Source organism: Eubalaena glacialis, chromosome 9, assembly GCF_028564815.1.
Source record: "Eubalaena glacialis isolate mEubGla1 chromosome 9, mEubGla1.1.hap2.+ XY, whole genome shotgun sequence".
NCBI classification, from domain to species: domain Eukaryota; kingdom Metazoa; phylum Chordata; class Mammalia; order Artiodactyla; family Balaenidae; genus Eubalaena; species Eubalaena glacialis.
In genome coordinates, this window is record NC_083724.1 from 122,778,859 (window position 1) to 122,797,961 (window position 19,103).

A 19,103-nucleotide genomic window follows, 5' to 3' on the forward strand; every position below is an offset into this window, starting at 1 on the left:
TACAGGTTTTCTTAGAGGAAGTGGAAACTCAAGATAGAAAGTTGTGTTCTTAAGTCTTTCGTAGTAAACCAACTTATTATCTTGCCTTAACTTTTCTTTCCCTTTTATCCCTCACTTTTTCATTTCTGAAAAATAGCGTTTTTCTCTCTTCATGTCTTATTTATGGAGAGCAATTTGATGAAGCCACAGCATAAATACATGAAACTATCACACAAGTAACCTTAAGAAGAGAAAATGGTTACCCTAAAAGTGAAAAACATAATCTCCGTTTCTGTGAAGACAAGTTTGTGCATAATAGTCATAGTTGTAAATTTTTAAATTTTTATTTCCATTTGACTGTACCTGCATTTATTTTCATTCCAGAAATACTTATTGAGCAACTGCTGTGTGTTGGCAGCCCGTTTAGGTGCTGGGCATGCAGCTTACATTTGTGTTCTGGAACCACACACACCCACTTCTTTTTTGGCTAATAAGGAAATATTTTTATAGACCTGGAAAAACAAACAGGCAAACCCCACACCTTTCTTTCTGGCACTAGCTGTGCTGATTGTCTTCATTTCCAGGCCCAGGTGAGCGCCCGCGCGGCTGTGCTGAAGGAGCAGCTAGAACGTAGGAGGAAGGAGGCGTACGAGAGAGAGAAGAAGCTGTGGGAGGAGCATGTGAGCCTTGCCCCTGTCGTCATCCTGCCGGGTTCCTGCCCGCCCGCTTTCACTGGGTGCTGTGCCAGCCTTACGGTTCCGTGGTCCTATTTTCTCCCTCTCGTTCATTTCCCTACATCTCTCTGTCTCTGTCATCATTTAAGGACGATCCATATGGAAGTTATTTTGGGGTTTGATTTGAGGTGAGAACCCAATGTGTTTTATTTAGTCTTTATTATTGCCAAGTAGTTAATCAAAGTCCCAGCATCACTTAATGCCTGCAACATTTCTTCTGCCCCTGATCTGCAGTGCTGCCTGTGAGAGACTAGACGCCTGTGTGTCCTGGAGGATGAGTCCATGCCTATTCCCTAGGGCCCCGTTTTGCTTGTAATTATGGGTTTAGAATATATTTAATTCCTGGAAGGGTTCTTCCCTCATTTCCCCTTCACTCTTCTTTTTCATTTGTTTTCCTTACTTATTTGCTCTCTTTTTCTCTGAGAGGTACAGTTTAGGGTAATTTTTTTTCTTTTTTCTTTTCTTAAATCCTGTTGGGATTTTGATCTTTACTACTTTAAACCTACAAATTAACTTAAGAAGAACTGACGGGTTTATAATAGTCTTTATCCAGAAACGTGTTAAATATCTACATTTACTTGTGTCTTTTATATCTCTTACATAATTTTGATCATTTTTAACTCATACTTGTTATATTTCTTGTAAAGCTCATTTCTTGATGGTTTATAATTCCATTTCTGCTTTTAAGCGTTTGTTTTTTTCTAACAGAATAGTGCTGATATTTGGAGAAATTGTTGGGTTTTGCTTATCTCTTATGCAGTGAGTGTGCCTGTTCTACCAATTTTGAGGGGTTTCAGCATGCAACAATATCACTGACAAGCAGTCATGATATACATCATAACACTAATTGCTACCGTTCATAATTGTTTATTGTATGCAAGCCAGATTCTAACCACTGCCCATGGATCGCTTCGCTTACTCTTTACGACTTTACAAAGCAGATAAAGAAAGGATAAAACAATTAGATGAGGTCACATTTTAAGGAAGTATGGAATAGGGATAGGAATCTGTGCCCGTCAGGTATCGAAGTCTTAATATTCTTAGGCGGTACGCCTAACTCCCCTGCTTTCTTTAAGTTTTGCCTTTTATTACCACTTTATTCTTACTGCATTGGCCAGAACTTCTAGGACAGAGTTAAATAGTAATGGGGATAATACTTTTGTTCCTGTCTTTAATGGAAATACTTTAGTCATTTCTCTGTTATGTATGGTAAAATAGTAAGGAATATAATTTTACATCTGGGTTTTACAGTTTTTATCAGACTTGTGTTTTGGTGTTTTATCAGATGTCTTTTGTGTATCTCTTAATATGATTTTGTTTCTTCTGAATCCACCCGTTGATGTCATATACAGGGAGATTCTCTTACCATATTCCTAATGAAAAAGAACCATTTAGCTATGAAGCATGAGTGAAAGAGACATAACTCCAGAAATCAGAATAAGTCTAAGGGTTTTTTGATAGTTCCCTTTCGTTTTCTCCTCCCAGCAATTTTGATTTCTCCACCCTCTGCTAGTTACGTTTTTCTCTGTAGTTTCCAGAGTCCAGTAGTGGAGAACTCTTGTCTTGTTTGCCACATCATGAACAAGTCTTGACTAAGAGACAGTAACTGTCACAGGGTATCTCATCTTCCTTCCCAATCATAATTACTGTTATCTGGTACTTACCTTCTGGCCTATTGGTCCCAGTCTTACCTGGCTTCAGATTGTTATGCTGTTTAAATCATGTTTTAATTCTAGTATTTTTTACTTCCTCCTTTCTTTTTTTTTTGAATTTTTGAATTTCATTTAAAAAATTTTTTTATACAGCAGGTTCTTATTAGTTATCCATTTTATACATATTAGTGTATATATGTCAATCCCAAGCTCCCAGTTCATCCCACCACCACCACCCTCCCCCCCACCCCCGCTTTCCCCCTTTGCTGTTTGTTCTCTGTATCTGTGTCTCTATTTCTGCCCTGCAGACCGGTTCATCTGTACCATTTTTCTAGGTTCCCCATATATGCATTAATATACGGTATTTGTTTTTCTCTTTCTGACTTACTTCACTCTGTATGACAGTCTCTAGATCCATCCACGTCTCTACAAATGACCCAGTTTCGTTCCTTTTTATGGCTGAGTAATATTCCACTGTGTATATGTACCACATCTTCTTTATCCATTCATCTGTCGATGATCATTTAGGTTGCCTCCATGACCTGGCTATTGTAAATAGGGCTGCAGTGAACATTGGGGTGCATGTGTCTTTTTGAATTATGGTTTTCCCTGGGTATATGCCCAGTAGTGGGATTGCTGGGTCATATGGTAATTCTATTTTTAGTTTTTTAGGAACCTCCATACTGTTCTCCATAGTGGCTGTATCAATTTACATTCCCACCAACAGTGCAAGAGGGTTCCCTTTTCTCCACACCCTCTCCAGCATTTATTGTTTGTAGATTTTCTGATGATGCCCATTCTAACTGGTGTGAGGTGATACCTCATTGTGGTTTTGATTTACATTTCTCTAATAATTAGTGATGTTGAGAAACTTTTCATTTCCTTCTTGGCCATCTGTATGTCTTCTTTGGAGAAATGTCTATTTAGGTCTTCTGCCCATTTTGGGATTGGGTTGTTTGTTTTTTTAATATTGAACTGCATGAGCTGTTTATATATTTTGGAAATTAATCCTTTGTCTGTTGATTCGTTTGCAAATATTTTCTCCCATTCTGAGGGTTGTCTTTTTGTCTTGTTTCTAGTTTGCTTTGCAAAAGCTTTTAAGTTTCATGAGGTCCCATTTGTTTATTTTTGTTTTTATTTCCATGACTCTAGGAGGTGGATCAAAAAAGATCTTGCTGTGATTGATGTCAAAGAGTGTTCTTCCTATGTTTTCCTCTAAGAGTTTTATAGTGTCTGGCCTAACATTTAGGTCTCTAATCCATTTTGAGTTTATTTTTGTGTATGGTATTAGGGAGTGATCTAATTTCATTCTTTTACATGTAGCTGTCCAGTTTTCCCAGCACCACTTATTGAAGAGGCTGTCTTTTCTGCTTTGTATATCCTTGCCTCCTTTGTCATAGATTAGTTGACCATAGGTGTATGGGTTTATCTCTGGGCTTTCTATCTTGTTCCATTGATCTATATTTCTCTTTTTGTGCCAGTACCATATTGTCTTGATTACTGTAGCTTTGTAGTATAGTCTGAAGTCAGGGAGTCTGATTCCTCCAGCTCCGTTTTTTTCCCTCAGGACTGCTTTGGCTATTCGGGGTCTTTTGTGTCTCCATACAAATTTTAAGATTTTTTGTTCTAGTTCTGTAAAAAATGCCATTGGTAATTTGATAGGGATTGCATTGAATCTGTAGATTGCTTTGGGTAGTATAGTCATTTTCACAATATTGATTCTTCCAATCCAAGAACATGGTATATCTCTCTACCTGTTGGTATCATCTTTAATTTCTTTCATCAGTGTCTTATAGTTTTCTGCATACAGGTCTTTTGTCTCCCTAGGTAGGTTTATTCCTAGATATTTTATTCTTTTTGTTGGAATGGTAAATGAGAGTGTTTCCATAATTTCTCTTTCAGATTTTTCATCATTGGTGTATAGGAATGCAAGAGATTTCTGTGCATTAATTTTGTATCCTGCAACTTTACCAAAGTCATTGATTAGCTCTAGTAGTTTTCTGGTGGCATTTTTAGGATTCTCTATGTATAGTATCATGTCATCTGCAAACAGTGACAGTTTTACTTCTTCTTTTCCAATTTGTATTCCTTTTATTTCTTTTTCTTCTCTGATTGCCATGGCTAGGACTTCCCAAACTATGTTGAATAACAGTTGTTAAAGTGGACAACCTTGTCTTGTTCCTGATCTTAGAGGAAATGCTTTCAGTTTTTCATCATTGAGAATGATGTTGGCTGTGGGTTTGTTGTATATGGCCTTCATTATGTTGAGGTAGGTTCCCTCTATGCCCACTTTCTGGAGAGTTTTTATCATAAATGGGTGTTGAGTTTTATCAGAAGCTTTTTCTGCATCTATTGAGATGATCATATGGTTTTTATTCTTCAATTTGTTAAATATGGTGTATCACATTGATTGATTTGCGTATATTGAAGAATCCTTGCATTCCTGGGATAAATCCCACTTGATCATGGTGTAGGATCCTTTTAATGTGTTGTTGAATTCTGTTTGCTAGTATTTTGTTGAGAATTTTTGCATCTATATTCATCAGTGATACTGGTCTGTAGTTTTCTTTTTTTGTAGTATCTTTGTCTGCTTTTGGTATCAGGGTGATGGTAGCATCATAGAATGAGTTTGGGTGTGTTCCTTCCTCTGCAATTTTTTGGAAGAGTTTGAGAAGGATGGGTGTTAGCTCTTCTCTAAATGTTTGATAGAATTCACCTGTGAAGCCATCTGGTCCTGGACTTTTGTTTGTTGGAAGATTTTTAATCCCAGTTTCAATTTCATTACTTGTGATTGGTCTGTTCATATTTTCTATTTCTTCCTGGTTCAGTCTTGGAAGGTTATCCCTTTCTAAGAATTTGTCCATTTCTTCCAGGTTGTCCATTTTATTGGCATAGAGTTGCTTGTAGTAGTCTCTTAGGATGCTTTGTATTTCTGTGGTGTCTGTTGTAACTTCTCCTTTTTCATTTCTAATTTTATTGATTTGAGTCCTCTCCCTCTTTTTCTTGGTGAGTCTGGGTAATGGTTTATCAATTTTGTGTATCTTCTCAAAGAACCAGCTTTTAGTTTTATTGATCTTTGCTATTGTTTTCTTTGTTTCTATTTCATTTATTTCTGCTCTGATCTTTACAATTTCTTTCCTTCTGCTAACTTTGGGTTTTGTTTGTTCTTCTTTCTCTAGGTCTTTTAGGTGTAAGGTTAGATTGTTTATTTGAGATTTTTCTTGTTTCTTGAGGTAGGCTTGTATAGCTATAAACTTCCCTCTTAGAACTGCTTTTGCTGCATCCCATAGGTTTTGGATCATCGTGTTTTCATTGTCATTTGTCTCTAGGTATTTTTTGATTTCCTCTTTGATTTCTTCAGTGATCTCTTGGTTATTTAGTAATGTATTGTCTAGCCTCCTTGTGTGTGTGTTTTTTACGTTTTTTTCCCTGTGATTCATTTCTAATCTCATAGCATTGTGGTCAGAAAAGATGCTTGATATGATTTCAGTTTTCTTAAATTTACTGAGGCTTGATTTGTGACCCAAGATGTGATCTATTCTGGAGAATGTTCCATGCGCACTTGAGAAGAAAGTGTAATCTGCTGTTTTTGGATGGAATGTCCTATAAATATCAATTAAATCTATCTGGTCTATTGTGTCATTTAAAGCTTCTGTTTCCTTATTTATTTTCATTTTGGATGATCTGTCCATTGGTGTAAGAGAGTGGTTAACGTCCCCCACTATTATTGTGTTAGTGTCGATTTCCTCTTTTATAGCTGTTAGCAGTTGCCTTATGTACTGAGGTGCTCCTATGTTGGGTGCATATATATTTATAATTGTTATATCTTCTTCTTGGATTGATCCCTTGATCATTATGTAGTGTCCTTCCTTGTCTCTTGTAATGTTCTTTATTTTAAAGTCTATTTTATCTGATATGAGTACTGCTACTCCAGCTTTCTTTTGATTTCCATTTGCATGGAATATCTTTTTCCATCCCCTCACTTTCAGTCTGTATGTGTCCCTAGGTCTGAAGTGGGTCTCTTGTAGACAGCATATAGATGGGTCTTGTTTTTGTATCCATTCAGCGAACCTGTGTCTTTTGGTTGGAGCATTTAATCCATACACGTTTAAGGTAATTATCGATATGTATGTTCCTATTACCATTTTCTTAATTGTTATGGGTTTGTTTTTGTAGGTCCTTTTCTTCTCTTGTGTTTCCCACTTGGAGAAGTTCCTTTAGCATTTGTTGTAGACCTGGTTTGGTGGTGCTGAATTCTCTTAGCTTTTGCTTGTCTGTACAGCTTTTGATTTCTCCATCAAATCTGAATGAGATCCTTGCTGGGTAGAGTAATCTTGGTTGTAGCTTCTTCCCTTTCATCACTTTAAATATATTGTACCACTCCCTTCTGTTTGTAGAGTTTCTGCTGAGAAATCAGCTGTTAACCTTATGGGAGTTCCTTGTACGTTGTTTGTCATTTTTCCCTTGTTGCTTTCAATAATTTTTCTTTGTCTTTAATTTTTGTCAGTTTGATTACTGTGTGTCTCAGCGTGTTTCTCCTCTTATCTTGCCTGGCACTCTCTGCGCTTCCTGGACTTGGGTGGCTATTTCCTTTACTATGTTAGGGAAGTTTTCGACTATAATCTCTACAAATATTTTCTCAGGTCCTTTCTCTCTCTCTTCTCCTTCTGGGACCCCTATAATGTGAATGTTGTTACGTTTAATTTTGTCCCAGAGCTCTCTTAGGCTGTCTTCATTTCTTCTCATTTTTTTTTTCTTTATTCTGTTCCATGGCAGTGAATTCCACCAGTCTGTCTTCCAGGTCGCTTATCCGTTCTTCTGCCTCAGTTATTCTGCTATTGATTCCTTCTACTGTGTTTTTCATTTCAGTTATTGTATTGTTCATCTCTCTTTGTTTGTTCTTTAATTCTTCTAGGTTTTTTTTCTTTAATTCTTCTAGGTCTTTGTTAAACATTTCTTGCATCTTCTTGATCTTTACCTCCATTCTTTTTCCGAGGTCCTGGGTCATCTTCATTATCATTATTCTGAATTCTTTTTCTGGAAGGTTGCCTGTCTCCACTTCATTTAGTTGTTTTTCTGGGGTTTTATCTTGTTCCTTCATCTGGTACATAGCCCTCTGCCTTTTCATCTTGTCTGTCTTTCTGTGAATGTAGTTTTTGTTCCACAGTCTGCAGGATTGTAGTTCTTTTTTCTTCTGCTCTCTGCCCTCTGGCATATTTCCCCCTTTCTTTTCCTTTGTTTCAGACATAGCATGCATAGGACGTGAGTATGAAATAATTGCTGTGTTAACTTATTGCCTCTTCTGCAAGAGAACGTTGTAGCAACCACATTTGTCAGAAGTAGAAATATCTCATCTTCATAGTCAGAGCTAGTAATTTGTCCTCTTAGCCGAATCCTTTCAAACTTACCTAATGTGGAAATGAGGGTGAGCCTACCTTTGGTGGACTCTGTATAGTGGAGTGGGGAACGGTCTGCTTTTGTTCTCTTGAGCCCAGGAAGCAGAAACATTTCCTCCTTTGCTGATTTGCATAGTGGGGCAGTTTCTATCAGGGTGAATCAGTATGAAACTGCCTGTGTATCCTTTTTAATCAGCTTTCCTTGGGTTGAGCCTGCTGCTGTCATCCTTGTGTTCAGCTGCAGGATCGCAGTTGCAAGCTTTAAGGGCCATCGCCCCCTCCTAGGTTATAGTTTAGTCTTTAATAATCCATTCTGGCCACCTGCATAGCACATGAAGGCGATTATGAGAGTAAGGTAGCCATTAAATACAGTGAGGAGCTTATGCTTAGTGCACATCAGCCTTATTTTAAGAATGTGATCCATTATGCAGAACTACACGGGGCCTCAGGGTATGTGATGACAGCAGCCTGCATGGCGACACCCTGGAGTCTTAGAGGTGGGTCAGTGCTCCGCATCCCTCCCCTCAGTGTGCATGCAGAGGCCCTCACTGTGCTGCCTGTATAGACACCTTGTATGGTTCCTCACACAAGGTGGAGCGAATGGCTGTGTCATCGTTCATGTTGTGGTTGGCACATGGGACCCTGGAATAGCACCTTAATCACTGGGAGATGTTTCCTTTTCTCCCAGTCACGTAGGCACCGCTCACGTTAGTGATTTAGAACGTTACGCTTCTAACGGCTCAAGTTAGTATATCTCAGAGAACACAAGCATGAGCTTTGTCATTATATTTCTTTCCCAAAATCTGCCCTTGGTGGGCTGAAACGTAGCCCACAAGCATGTTTAAACGTGGTCTTGAGCGCATCTTGTATGACGGTTTTCTAAAGCGCAGCTCCCCAAGCAGGCTTCCTTTCCATCGCTTGTTCCTCACTGTCCTGCCCGTTGGATGAGGTCGTGTCCCCTGTCATCTAAGCTGTCACAGCCTGGTGCACAGTCTGCACACTTCTTCGCATCAATTCAGGCGGCATGTTGGTGAAAGTCTGCTCCTTGGTTAGGTCAGAGACTGTGTTTTGAATATGATGACTTCCTCTTTTATTGCATTTCACTCTTTGTTGTGTATTTCATGTCTGTCTTTGTCCCATTCTTTGGACACAGGCCTCTAAGCTTCCCCCAGGGTGGACACACTCCCCAACTTGGCTACCTCAGAATCTTCTATCCTTAGTCTTGCCATCTAAATAGACACATCCTGAGGTCACTTTGGAATCATGCTCTCTGAGCCAAGTCTCACTGGATATTAACAGAGTTCCAGAGATCTCTGAAATACATGTTTGACATCAAAGGATTCAAGAACATCAGAGAGAATCAGGATTCCACTTATGCCGAGGAATCCTCTGATGATCTTCCTAGCATCAAGCTGACTTTCCCTAAGCAGCAGGAGCAGAGGGTTCTCAGCTGGTGGAGGAGGGGAAGGGGAGCACCTCTGGAAGCACTGTTAGGTGTTATGTTCCAACAAGTGTACTTTACAGACTGTGTCCAGTGGTGGTGTGGCTTTGAGCAGGTGCTCTGCGTTCTTATCATAAGACCTTTATTGCTGGGCAGCTGCACACGTGCACAGTAGCAATTCTGACTCCTCAGATGGCAGCTGGAGCCCGGCCTCTTCTGCCAGAGGCTGCCCTAGACCTCATACACCCACCAGTACACTTGCACGAGCAACCACATGCTTATAGTACAGCCCAGGAAAAGCTCCCTTAGAAGTCTTGGCTCTCTAAGCCATGTAAAACCAGTGTAAATTTTTTTTAATTTTAATGGTAGATCTGTCTTAGATAGTTCTAAAGTGCACACAAATGACAGATTTTATGGCTGTATTCCTGATAGATAATACTAGTTTCTAGTGCAGCACAACTTTGTATTTCCTCATGTGTCTTCACAAAGGTTTTTACGGTGGCAATGTTAATTAAACTGTGGCAGTGAGCCTGGCTTTTGAGGTCCAACAGGCAAGCAGCCCCCTTTCGTTTGGGAGAATTATTTCATTGTGTGCACTTTTGGAAAGACCGTCGAACAAGGTGCCCTGGCTTCTCCCAGCTGAGGGACAGGCCGGTGATCTAAGGTGGACCAGCTGGAGTCTCTCCAGGGCGTGAAGTGTGAGCGGGTTGGAAGTTGGAGTTGATTTAATCAAGCGAGAGAACCTGGTGAAGCCAGGAGTGAGCTTCTGCTGCCAGATCCATGCAGCTACCCTGGCTCCTGTTCTCTTCTCGTGGCGGGCTTCCCTTTGCTTTGTGATCCGCCTACAGCTCTCTTCTCTCTTCTCCCCCCTCCCCTCCTCTCTTCCAACTCCATCCCCCCATCTCCTTCCCCCAGAGTTAGTTTCTGTTGCTTTCAGCCAAAGAACCTTAACAGATTGACTGTGTAACGTGCTCCGCATGGGACCTGGCGAATAGCAGCAGCAGTGAGTTCACCAGGAATTCTGTGGCTCGTGCTGTGCCGAGCTGTGCACAGAGGACGCGTGCTGGAGCAGTGAGGACAGCGGCAGGCTGGGCGTCAGGAGACCTGGGTCTAGTCTCAGCTCTGCCAGATAATTAGCCTGTTTGGGGGACTGCCTTAATGTTTGGGCGCCCTTATTGCCTCATCTATCTCTAATGTTGTTGTGTCTCAATGTTGCCTCGAAAAATAACCTTCACAGTGTAAGTACTTAGGTCCAGTTTAATCTACAAGAGTGGATAAAAGTTATTTTACCAAGTAATTGTTTGAACAGGAAGTCTAATTTAGCACAAGCTAGATGTATGATAGGGCTTATATGTCTATACCTACTCTAACTCAGGAGTGGCTAACATGGTATTTCAGGTTGGGCTTAGCATTATTCCGCTCCCGGAAATGTTCATTAAAGGTTTGATTGTATGTTTGTTGATGCATTTTTACCCAGTAAGACCACATATTTTTCATTGGATTCTCAAGAGTATCCTTTATCTAACAAACAGTAAAAATCACTGCCTTAATTATTCTGATTCTTCGGCATGTATACCCAATTTTATAAATTTTTCTTTTTGGCACACTTAATGGTAAAAATTGTAGTACTAAATAGGACTTTAGAATGGAGAATGATTTTCATGTGTGATGATAGAGTTTTCCCACCCAAATAATAGTGTTGGTTTTCCCAGCCAGTGTATATGCTCATATTGTGAGTAAAACATATAAGGAAGATAGGTTCAGTTTTTTAAAACGGTAGCAATGTATTTAGTAATCTAAAATTCAGTGAAAAATAGAATTAGGGAAATTCAGAGACTATATTTTGAGTACGAGTTTCTTTTTAATTGCGTTGGACTCTTGTGTATTTCATTTGTGTTCTGTCTTTGTCGTGTTCTTTAGACCTGCCACATAGGCCTATAAAGCCTCCACCAGGGTGGACACACTTACCTTTCTGGCTACCTTGGCATGTTCTTATTCTTAGACATACTTACAAATGCATTATAGTAGTACTAGTTCAGAAAAAAAATTCAGATACAAACACTTTTATATTTTTGGTACTTCAAAGACAAGGTTTTGAGAAGTTAAATATGAATTTGCTAAAATTTGGCCAAGATGTATCTTTAGGCTACATAAAATTATGTGTGAAGTTGCTCTGTACTCAAAATATTAAATCAGGGCATTTAATAATATTTTTCTAATATACATTAAAATCTTACTAGTCATTCAGCATATAGAGATGAAATAGTACTTCAAGAGTAGCTAAACTTATAATTCCATGTATTTATAAACCTGGCCTCAGTATTTGGTGAAATTTTTAGTTTTGTCATTAGGTGGCATTGCTGGTTAATTTTTCAGCAAATAGTAAAACTGACAGATAAAATAGGAGGAGTTTTACAGTGATAATTAAAAATCTTTTGGGGAAATATAAGCAGTATGGAAAAGTCTTGAATTTATTAACCTGGTGATAAAATAGCTAGGGAAAAAAATCTTCTAAAGCAATTTGTTTCTTAAACCTGACTTATGAGACTTTCAGGTCAATGTTTTATTCCTACTGCAATTTTTTTTTTTTAAACTTTGAATTTTGAAGAACTGTTAGAATAAAGTAGGTATTCTAGACATAACCAGGTGATCAGTTTGTAACAAAGTTGGGTTATTTGTTTTTTGTTTTGAAGTTTTATGGTTTTTTCTTCTATGAAACTTTGTTTTGTTTTCTTAATTTAATTAATTTTTGTGTTGTTTTACCATATTCAGTCATCTTTCTGAATTAAGGGCTCAATCTAATGTTTTCTCTTTTGACAAATTTAAAGATACATTCTTATCTTCTATCTCAAGGTCTGGTTAATACTGAATCACATTAATGTTTCTGGCTAAAAATAATATATCCATGATATTTACACAGAAGGCCCAAGTTCTCCTGTGCTAGTAAGTTACTGATGTGTGTTACCTTGGCTTATAAAGGTGTTGCCACGTCTCAGTAGTTACCCTGAATTACCCTTAATTTTTCAATAACTGAATTAGTTTTGTTATAAAGTATTTCTAAGAGTAAATTGGGTGTTCTGTTTGCTTTTTTGTTCTTTGGTTTAGATTTCATATATCTTTCTTTGCTTGTTTGTTATCTCAGGTTCTTTTGGTATGTTTAGCCTAGCTGACCCGGGGAGAGACTAGTACATGTTTGATTATAGAAAGTAAGCATTTCCTGAAGGCTGCAGACGATCCTTCTTATAAAGGTGCCAATGACTTTCTTACACAGTGGATCAGATATCTTAGAGACTCTGTCTGTACCAGTCGTTAGCCATATGTATGGCAGCCAGACAGATGTTAATATACTACGGAGTAGAATTTTAATAGTCATGTGTGAAACTTTTTCTTCATTAAAATGCCTCTTGTTGATTAAAAGAAAAGATTTCCTTTAGAAGGTGAGTAGCGTGCAGAGAACTTAACAGAGATCTCCCATGTCGTAGCCCAGTCCTGCTGGACTGAATTTGATTGTCATTGGTCTCAGGCCCTGTTTAACTCATAGCACTTTATCAATAAGCAGATTTTTTTTTTCTGTTACTTTAGGTTTCTCTTAAGGTTGAGACTAATATAGGAATGTCTGTAATATATTTTACAACTGAAGACTATAAGGTCAAAATAAAGGGTTTTCAATCCCTTTATATGTGACTTTTGCCATTAACTAAGGACAAATTTGCTAAGTATTCCGTAGAGGTTCTTAAATTCTTCTTAGGTCACATATCTCCAGTTTCAGAGAGTTGTGCCAGTGCCTTGTTTAAATTGTATAAGAATTATGTGTGTGTGTGGATAAACATTAAAAAGAACTATAGATAAATGAAGTGCAATTAGCCAGAGCAGGGGTATATGGGTGAATTTTTTTCTCTTTTATTAAGAGTTTCCTTAATGTTCTTATTCTAGGCAGCTGACCAGTGATTTTGGGAATGACTTTTGAGATAGTCTCTATAAGCATCAGTGAAAATTGTATCAGAGGCTGAGAAGGGAGGTTGGTGCTATTCTTACTTCAGTGAAATTGGTTAAATTCATATTATCACTCTTGTTTATTCATACAATTAAATTACTCTATTGATCACTTTTTTATCTTAGATTTTTAAAAATTTGTAATGTGAGGTATTTGTCTTTCAGGTTTCTGCTTCCTATTGACTTCTATAAAACCTTTGCATACGGTGCTAACACTTTCACTTCTGATTCTGCACTGATGGGAGGGTTTTGTTCTGTGCTGTACTCTAGAGATCAGAAACTTGCTTTGTGTAAACTTCTTCATCTCGTCAGGGACTGAAACCGGATTCTGAGTGTTTAAGGCAAATAACCCTATTTAATGGAAACTATATAAATGTTTGCTGAACTATAATAATTACTACTATTTATTAGGCACACAGCTGTGCGCTTTACACATTTAATCCAGTGAGTACCGCATTCCCAATTTAGAGAGATTTGAGGTCCAGAGAGGCTAAGAAACACTGAGGGCAGGTGCGCCGGAGCTGTGGGCCCCTCCTGCCTGTGTGCACTCGCGGGGCTGTGTGCGGGGCTGCCCGACCTCGCGCTCTTTCCCTGGTCTGGAGTTCCTTCCTCCCCAGAGCATTGAGCACACATCTGCCCACTTTATTTCACTGCAGCATGCTGATTGATTTATGTGTTCCCTGTTCTCTTCTAGTTTATAATCCTTTCAGAGAAAGCACTTAGTCATCATTTTGGTTTTTCCTCCTTTTTTTTTTTGAAAATTGCTTACTGCAATTAGTTCTGATCTATAATATATTGGGTTTTTTCCTAACTTGATTGAGCTGTAACCCTCAAATAATTCTCAAATTCTCCAATCAGTAATTACTGATTTAAATAAAATGGCAGAGTTTGCACACCCAGATTAATTTGTTTCCTTCAAAATAATCATCTAGGGAAGTAACATACTTGTCCTAAAAATGCTGCTATTTGATCAGAACCAATTGGAGTATGTTTATATTTCCTCAGAATTTATAATTTTTTGAATATACTCTATGGTAATAAGACAATCAAAGTTTTAAAACATTTCTATATAATTTTTCAGGGAGATAATACTCAGTTTTATGAGCTCTAGATTTTTTTTAAGTTATTTATAATAACATTAAATATCAGTATACTTCAACAGTGCTGAACTGTGGGATTAAAGCAATGTTTCCATCTTCCTCTTCTTTTTTTTAATAAGGACTTTATTTTCTTTGGAGCATTTTTAGGTTCACCGCAGAACTGAAAGGACAGTGCAGAGATTTCCCCTGTACCCCCTTATCCCCCACATGCATACCCCATTATCAGCATCCCCCACTAGATGTTACATTTGTTACAGTGGATGGACCTGCATGGACCTGCATGGACACACCCTCACCGAAAGTTCGTAGCTTACAGTACGGTTCACTGTTGGTGGTGTGCCTTCTGTGGTTTGGACAAATGTGTAATGACATGTATCCATCATTATAGCATTATATATGGTGTCTTCAGGCCCTGCAAGCCCTCTGTGCTCTGCCTGCTCATCCCTCCCACCACCCCCACTCCCTCACCAGCCCCTGCGTTTGTTTGTTTGTTTGCCTGTGGGTGTCCAGTTATTCCAGCACCATTTGTTGCTAAGAAGACTGTCCTTTCTCCATTGAATTGCCTTTGCTCCTTTGTTAAATGTTAGTTGACTCTATTTCTGGGCTCTCTGTTCTGTTCCATTGATTTGTTTGCTGTACTTTCATTAGTATCACACTATCTTGATTACTGTAGCTTCTAGTAAGTCTTGAAGTCAGATAGTATCATTCCTCCAACTTAGTTCTTCTCCTTCAATAGTGTGTTAGCTATTTCCATCTCCGTTTGAGCAAAATAGATACTGGTGTAAAAAGAAAGTACAGAAAACTAAATATTAGAATTGGATTACTATCTTATGCTTAGAAGATGCTCAATAAATATTGCATTTGAAATATTGGTATTTACTCAACAGAAATTCTTGTTTACTGGTTTGAAGAAGAGATAGAAGTTGGGAGTGACTTGCTGCCATGTTCCTGTGAGCATACTGCGAAATGCCATTTCCTTATATTTACTGAAAGTGCAGAACATTATTTCACGTTGTTTACAGAGTCTAAATGTCAAGATAAAAGCAAAAACATATATAAATATAACAAATGGTATCTTTAGTGAAGTAAATCTTATTTCCTGTACTTTTCAATTCTTTCTTTCTTATTTATGTTGACAATTTTATAATCAGGGCTCTCATGTTGGGTGATTGATGTTCAGACTTTAAGATTGTTCCAAACTTGTAGAATTTTCAGAAGCGTTTCTTTTTGAAGTATAAGATTAGTAAATAATCTATTTTTCTTCTCGCCAAATTTTATAATGGATTAAAATTAGAGAAAGAGGACTAATGTTTAATCTTTTAGAAGGCTGTTTGTGAAACACTGTTAATGCAATGGAAAGGAGTTATTTAGTACCACGTGGCGCGTGATTAGGTTCACATGTGAGGCCAGAGATGTTTCTCTGTGTTCGCTGATCTTTCCCCAGCACCTAGTACATTGCCTTGCGCAACAAAACTTGAGGAATGAAAAAAACTCCGTGTGGTTAGAGTGTATAGACAGTGACCTTATGTACACTGTTTTATCTCTTCATGCAAATATAAATTCCCCAATGTACTTACATTCTTTGTTACAGTTGGTGGCCAAAGGAATAAAGAACTCTGATGTGTCTCCACCTTCAGGACAGCAGGAAACAGGTGGCTCTCCATCAAAGCAACAGATGAGACCTGTTATTTCTGTGACTTCTGCTTTGAAAGAAGTGGGTATGGTAAGTTTCATAAAATCTAGAACTCCTCAAAGTCAAAAGATTATTAAAAGGATTAAATTTAATGAAGTTACATTAATTCCTAATGTCCCATTAGGTTTTTCTAGGGAAAAAATTACTTCTTAAGATTTTCATGTGTGGTTTACTCTGAATATTGGAGCCTCACTGGTCTTAGGTTTTATATCTAAGACCACCTGGTAGGTAAGAATATATTGAAATGATTCTCTTTTTTACTTTAAAAGACTATTGGACAAAAAAATATATAGAAATGTATGAAAAACAATGCAGAAAACATTTTTATACCCTAGCACTCACAATGAGCAAGGGTTCACTTTTTAAAAAAATAATGTCTCTCTGGTACTTACTTAACTCTGGGAATAGTGTCCAGGACGTGTACATGTATTTACAACTTTTTGGCATAGCAAATGTTAGAGGACTCAGCATAATTGCCTTTAATTCATCAATTATTTCTTTAACCTTCTACTTTTGAATCTCTATCATGTCACATGGATAGTAAAACAGAGAACTGTGGGCAAGTAGAAAGTTTAAACTTGGAAGTATGTTTCGGGCATCTCTCTGAAATGTGAAAAACTCTGTTCTGAGGTTCAGGGAAAGGGGCTCATGGTGTGGAATTTCAGCCTAGAGCTCCATAGGCAGAGGGAAGAGTCCTGAGTCATATTACACATTACCCTGATTCTGTCCTTTCCTGGTCATTGAAGTCTGTGCCTTTTATTTGTTGAATTTCACTGAGTTTTTGCAGACAGCACTGACGTTATTGGCACACCAGTCTTTTACAGCCTTTGTGTTTATCTTGAAAATAAGATTGAGTGGGAAATACCAGCCTTGGTCACCCTCAAGGACTTGATATAGGAAGCCACTGTTGCTCAAGCAGGTGTAGTCTCTCTTCTCTCTGGTAACGAGCGTGTGCTGCGTTGTTCACTCCAACTTCAGATGCCCCTGTGCGGGCCCTTCCCGGTCCCCAGTCTCACATCCCACGTAGCTGCTCACCTCTCTGGTCGTAGCGACTGCTAATGCCTGCCACTTTACTGGGTAAAATGCTCTTTGTCTGTTTTATATGTATTACTTTAAAACTGACTACTATTTAATAATATTTGAGGTAATCCATGTAACTAAATGGTTTTTCTTTATGTGTCTTCTTGCTAAATATCACTTCCTTAAAACTTTGAGAACCGCTTTTCCTTGCCCTGAGTCTTCCAGATACCTTTGCTTTCGCAGTTTTCGTAACTACTAATTTCTTCTTTTCATATATTTACAAATTCTAGATCGTCTAGAGTACTCTGATTATACTAATCAAAAAACAAAATTTATTTTATCTTTAGTACCAAGGACTCAGAACTCTTTATTTTTACTCTTTGCTTAGGGAGAAAAGCTAGTTCTCAATTATGTTTAGTAAGTAGTATGGCTTAATAAGAATATATGTACCTGAAACATAAAGACAGCTTCAAAATAACACAGCCTGTCTTGAATTATTCATCCATCAAAACTTCCCTAGCTCTGAGTATATGAATTAATTTTTAAAATTTCTACAGTAAATGTAAAATTACCAAGAATCAGGTGCCAAAGAGGAAGAGAATATAGTTAAATATGTGATCAAGCAATCCAAAAATATGACAAATAATTGAGAACTGGCTCTTCTAGTATATATTACATCTATTAAATGATAATATGTAACTATTTCTCATTGCTGATAATGAAGAAAGCTGTGTTAACATTTTACAGGAATAAAAAAATTCACAAGGAGCATGAAATGTTAATGAAAACAAAAAGTAAAAATATCAAAAATTTTAAGGTGGACTTTTAAAATAACATTATTTCTTACTCTGTAACTATCTGTGTTTAAAGGACAGAAGTTTGACTGATGCCCAAGAAACCTCAGAAGAAATGCAGAAGACTAACAGTGCTATTTCGGTAGGTACAATTTTCAAATTTTCTCTCTTATTAATCATTTTACTTAATCGTGTACCTATCAAAATACAACATTTTAACTGTTTCAGAGTAAGCGCGAAATACTACGTAGATTAAATCAAAATCTTAAAGCTCAAGAAGATGAAAACGGAAAGCAGAGTCACTCTGAAACCAGTGCAGTAATTGTTCACGAAGACGCCAAAGAGCAGGAAAAAGAAAAATCGGTTTCGTCGGATCGCAAGAAATGGGAGGCTGGAGGCCACCTGGTGATTCCCGTGGATGAACTGGCACCGGACGCGTCCTTCTCTGTGACTGAAAGTGCGTATGAGCGCGCTCGTGTCCTGCCTGGTGCGGCCCGGCGCGCTTAGAGGGGCTGAGAGAGGCTGGAAGGGTTTCTGTAATAGGTGAAACGTGGAGAAGACGATTCAGTTTTCACATGGCAAGGGTTTTTCACAACAGTCTGTAGCGTGAGAGCGGGAACTAGTGGCGCACGTTTAAATTGTGTTACTGCACTTCAGGCCTTTCTCCCACGTTAGAGTCACCTATTAGCAGGGGTGGTTCTTGGTGAGAATCAGAGTCGTGAACTTCAGCAAAGACTCAGAAGGGCCTGTCGGCATTGAGCAGGGCTGTCGAGAGGGCCTCACGCAGTGATCCCTTTGCTCAGCGATGATTCCTGAGCCGCTGCCGTTTCTCGCATTGTTCCTGGCTCTGGAGGTGCAGCAGGGAACCAGCAGACACACATGCTCGCAGGAGGCTCACTTTCTAAAGGGCCGGTCTGCCCATCAGCTAAGTAAGTACAGTTCTACGTGAGTTTTCTGAGGGACCGCTTTGGTAGAATTCTTTCTGGTGTTGGAGAAGAGTCCACAGGCTTCACAGCAAGCAGTTCTGTATTGAGTCCCACTACCTGCCACACACACTGCTGAGCAGTGAGGACAGCACAGTGGTTGAGACAGAGCCCCTCCCTGAGAGCAGAGTGTGAGTCAGGGCATTGGTCAGTCGCCAGGAGGTGGTTTCTGGATGGCGTGGCGTGCTGAGGGGTGAGACGCGTGAGCTGCCCTGAGCCCAGGACGTGGGGGAGAGCCTGCGACCCTGGGGAGCTGATGCAGCTAGCGCGGACGCGAAGGTGAGAATCCCCGAATCCTCCGGGGAGGGAGGGGTGAGC

The 19,103-nt window shown here is 38.8% G+C and overlaps 1 protein-coding gene across 7 annotated transcripts in view; it reads left to right on the plus strand.

Annotated features, from left to right (window-relative positions):
* The window catches only part of NEK1 (NIMA related kinase 1), a 227,791-nt gene that overhangs the window by 144,518 nt on the left and 64,170 nt on the right, over positions 1 to 19,103 (plus strand). For all 7 annotated transcript variants that reach the window (XM_061200799.1, XM_061200802.1, XM_061200796.1 and 4 more), the window contains 4 exons: positions 564 to 659; positions 15,887 to 16,018; positions 17,879 to 17,944; positions 18,031 to 18,259. In XM_061200799.1, the coding sequence (XP_061056782.1) occupies positions 564 to 659; positions 15,887 to 16,018; positions 17,879 to 17,944; positions 18,031 to 18,259 (523 nt within the window). The remainder of the gene's footprint in view (positions 1 to 563; positions 660 to 15,886; positions 16,019 to 17,878; positions 17,945 to 18,030; positions 18,260 to 19,103) is intronic.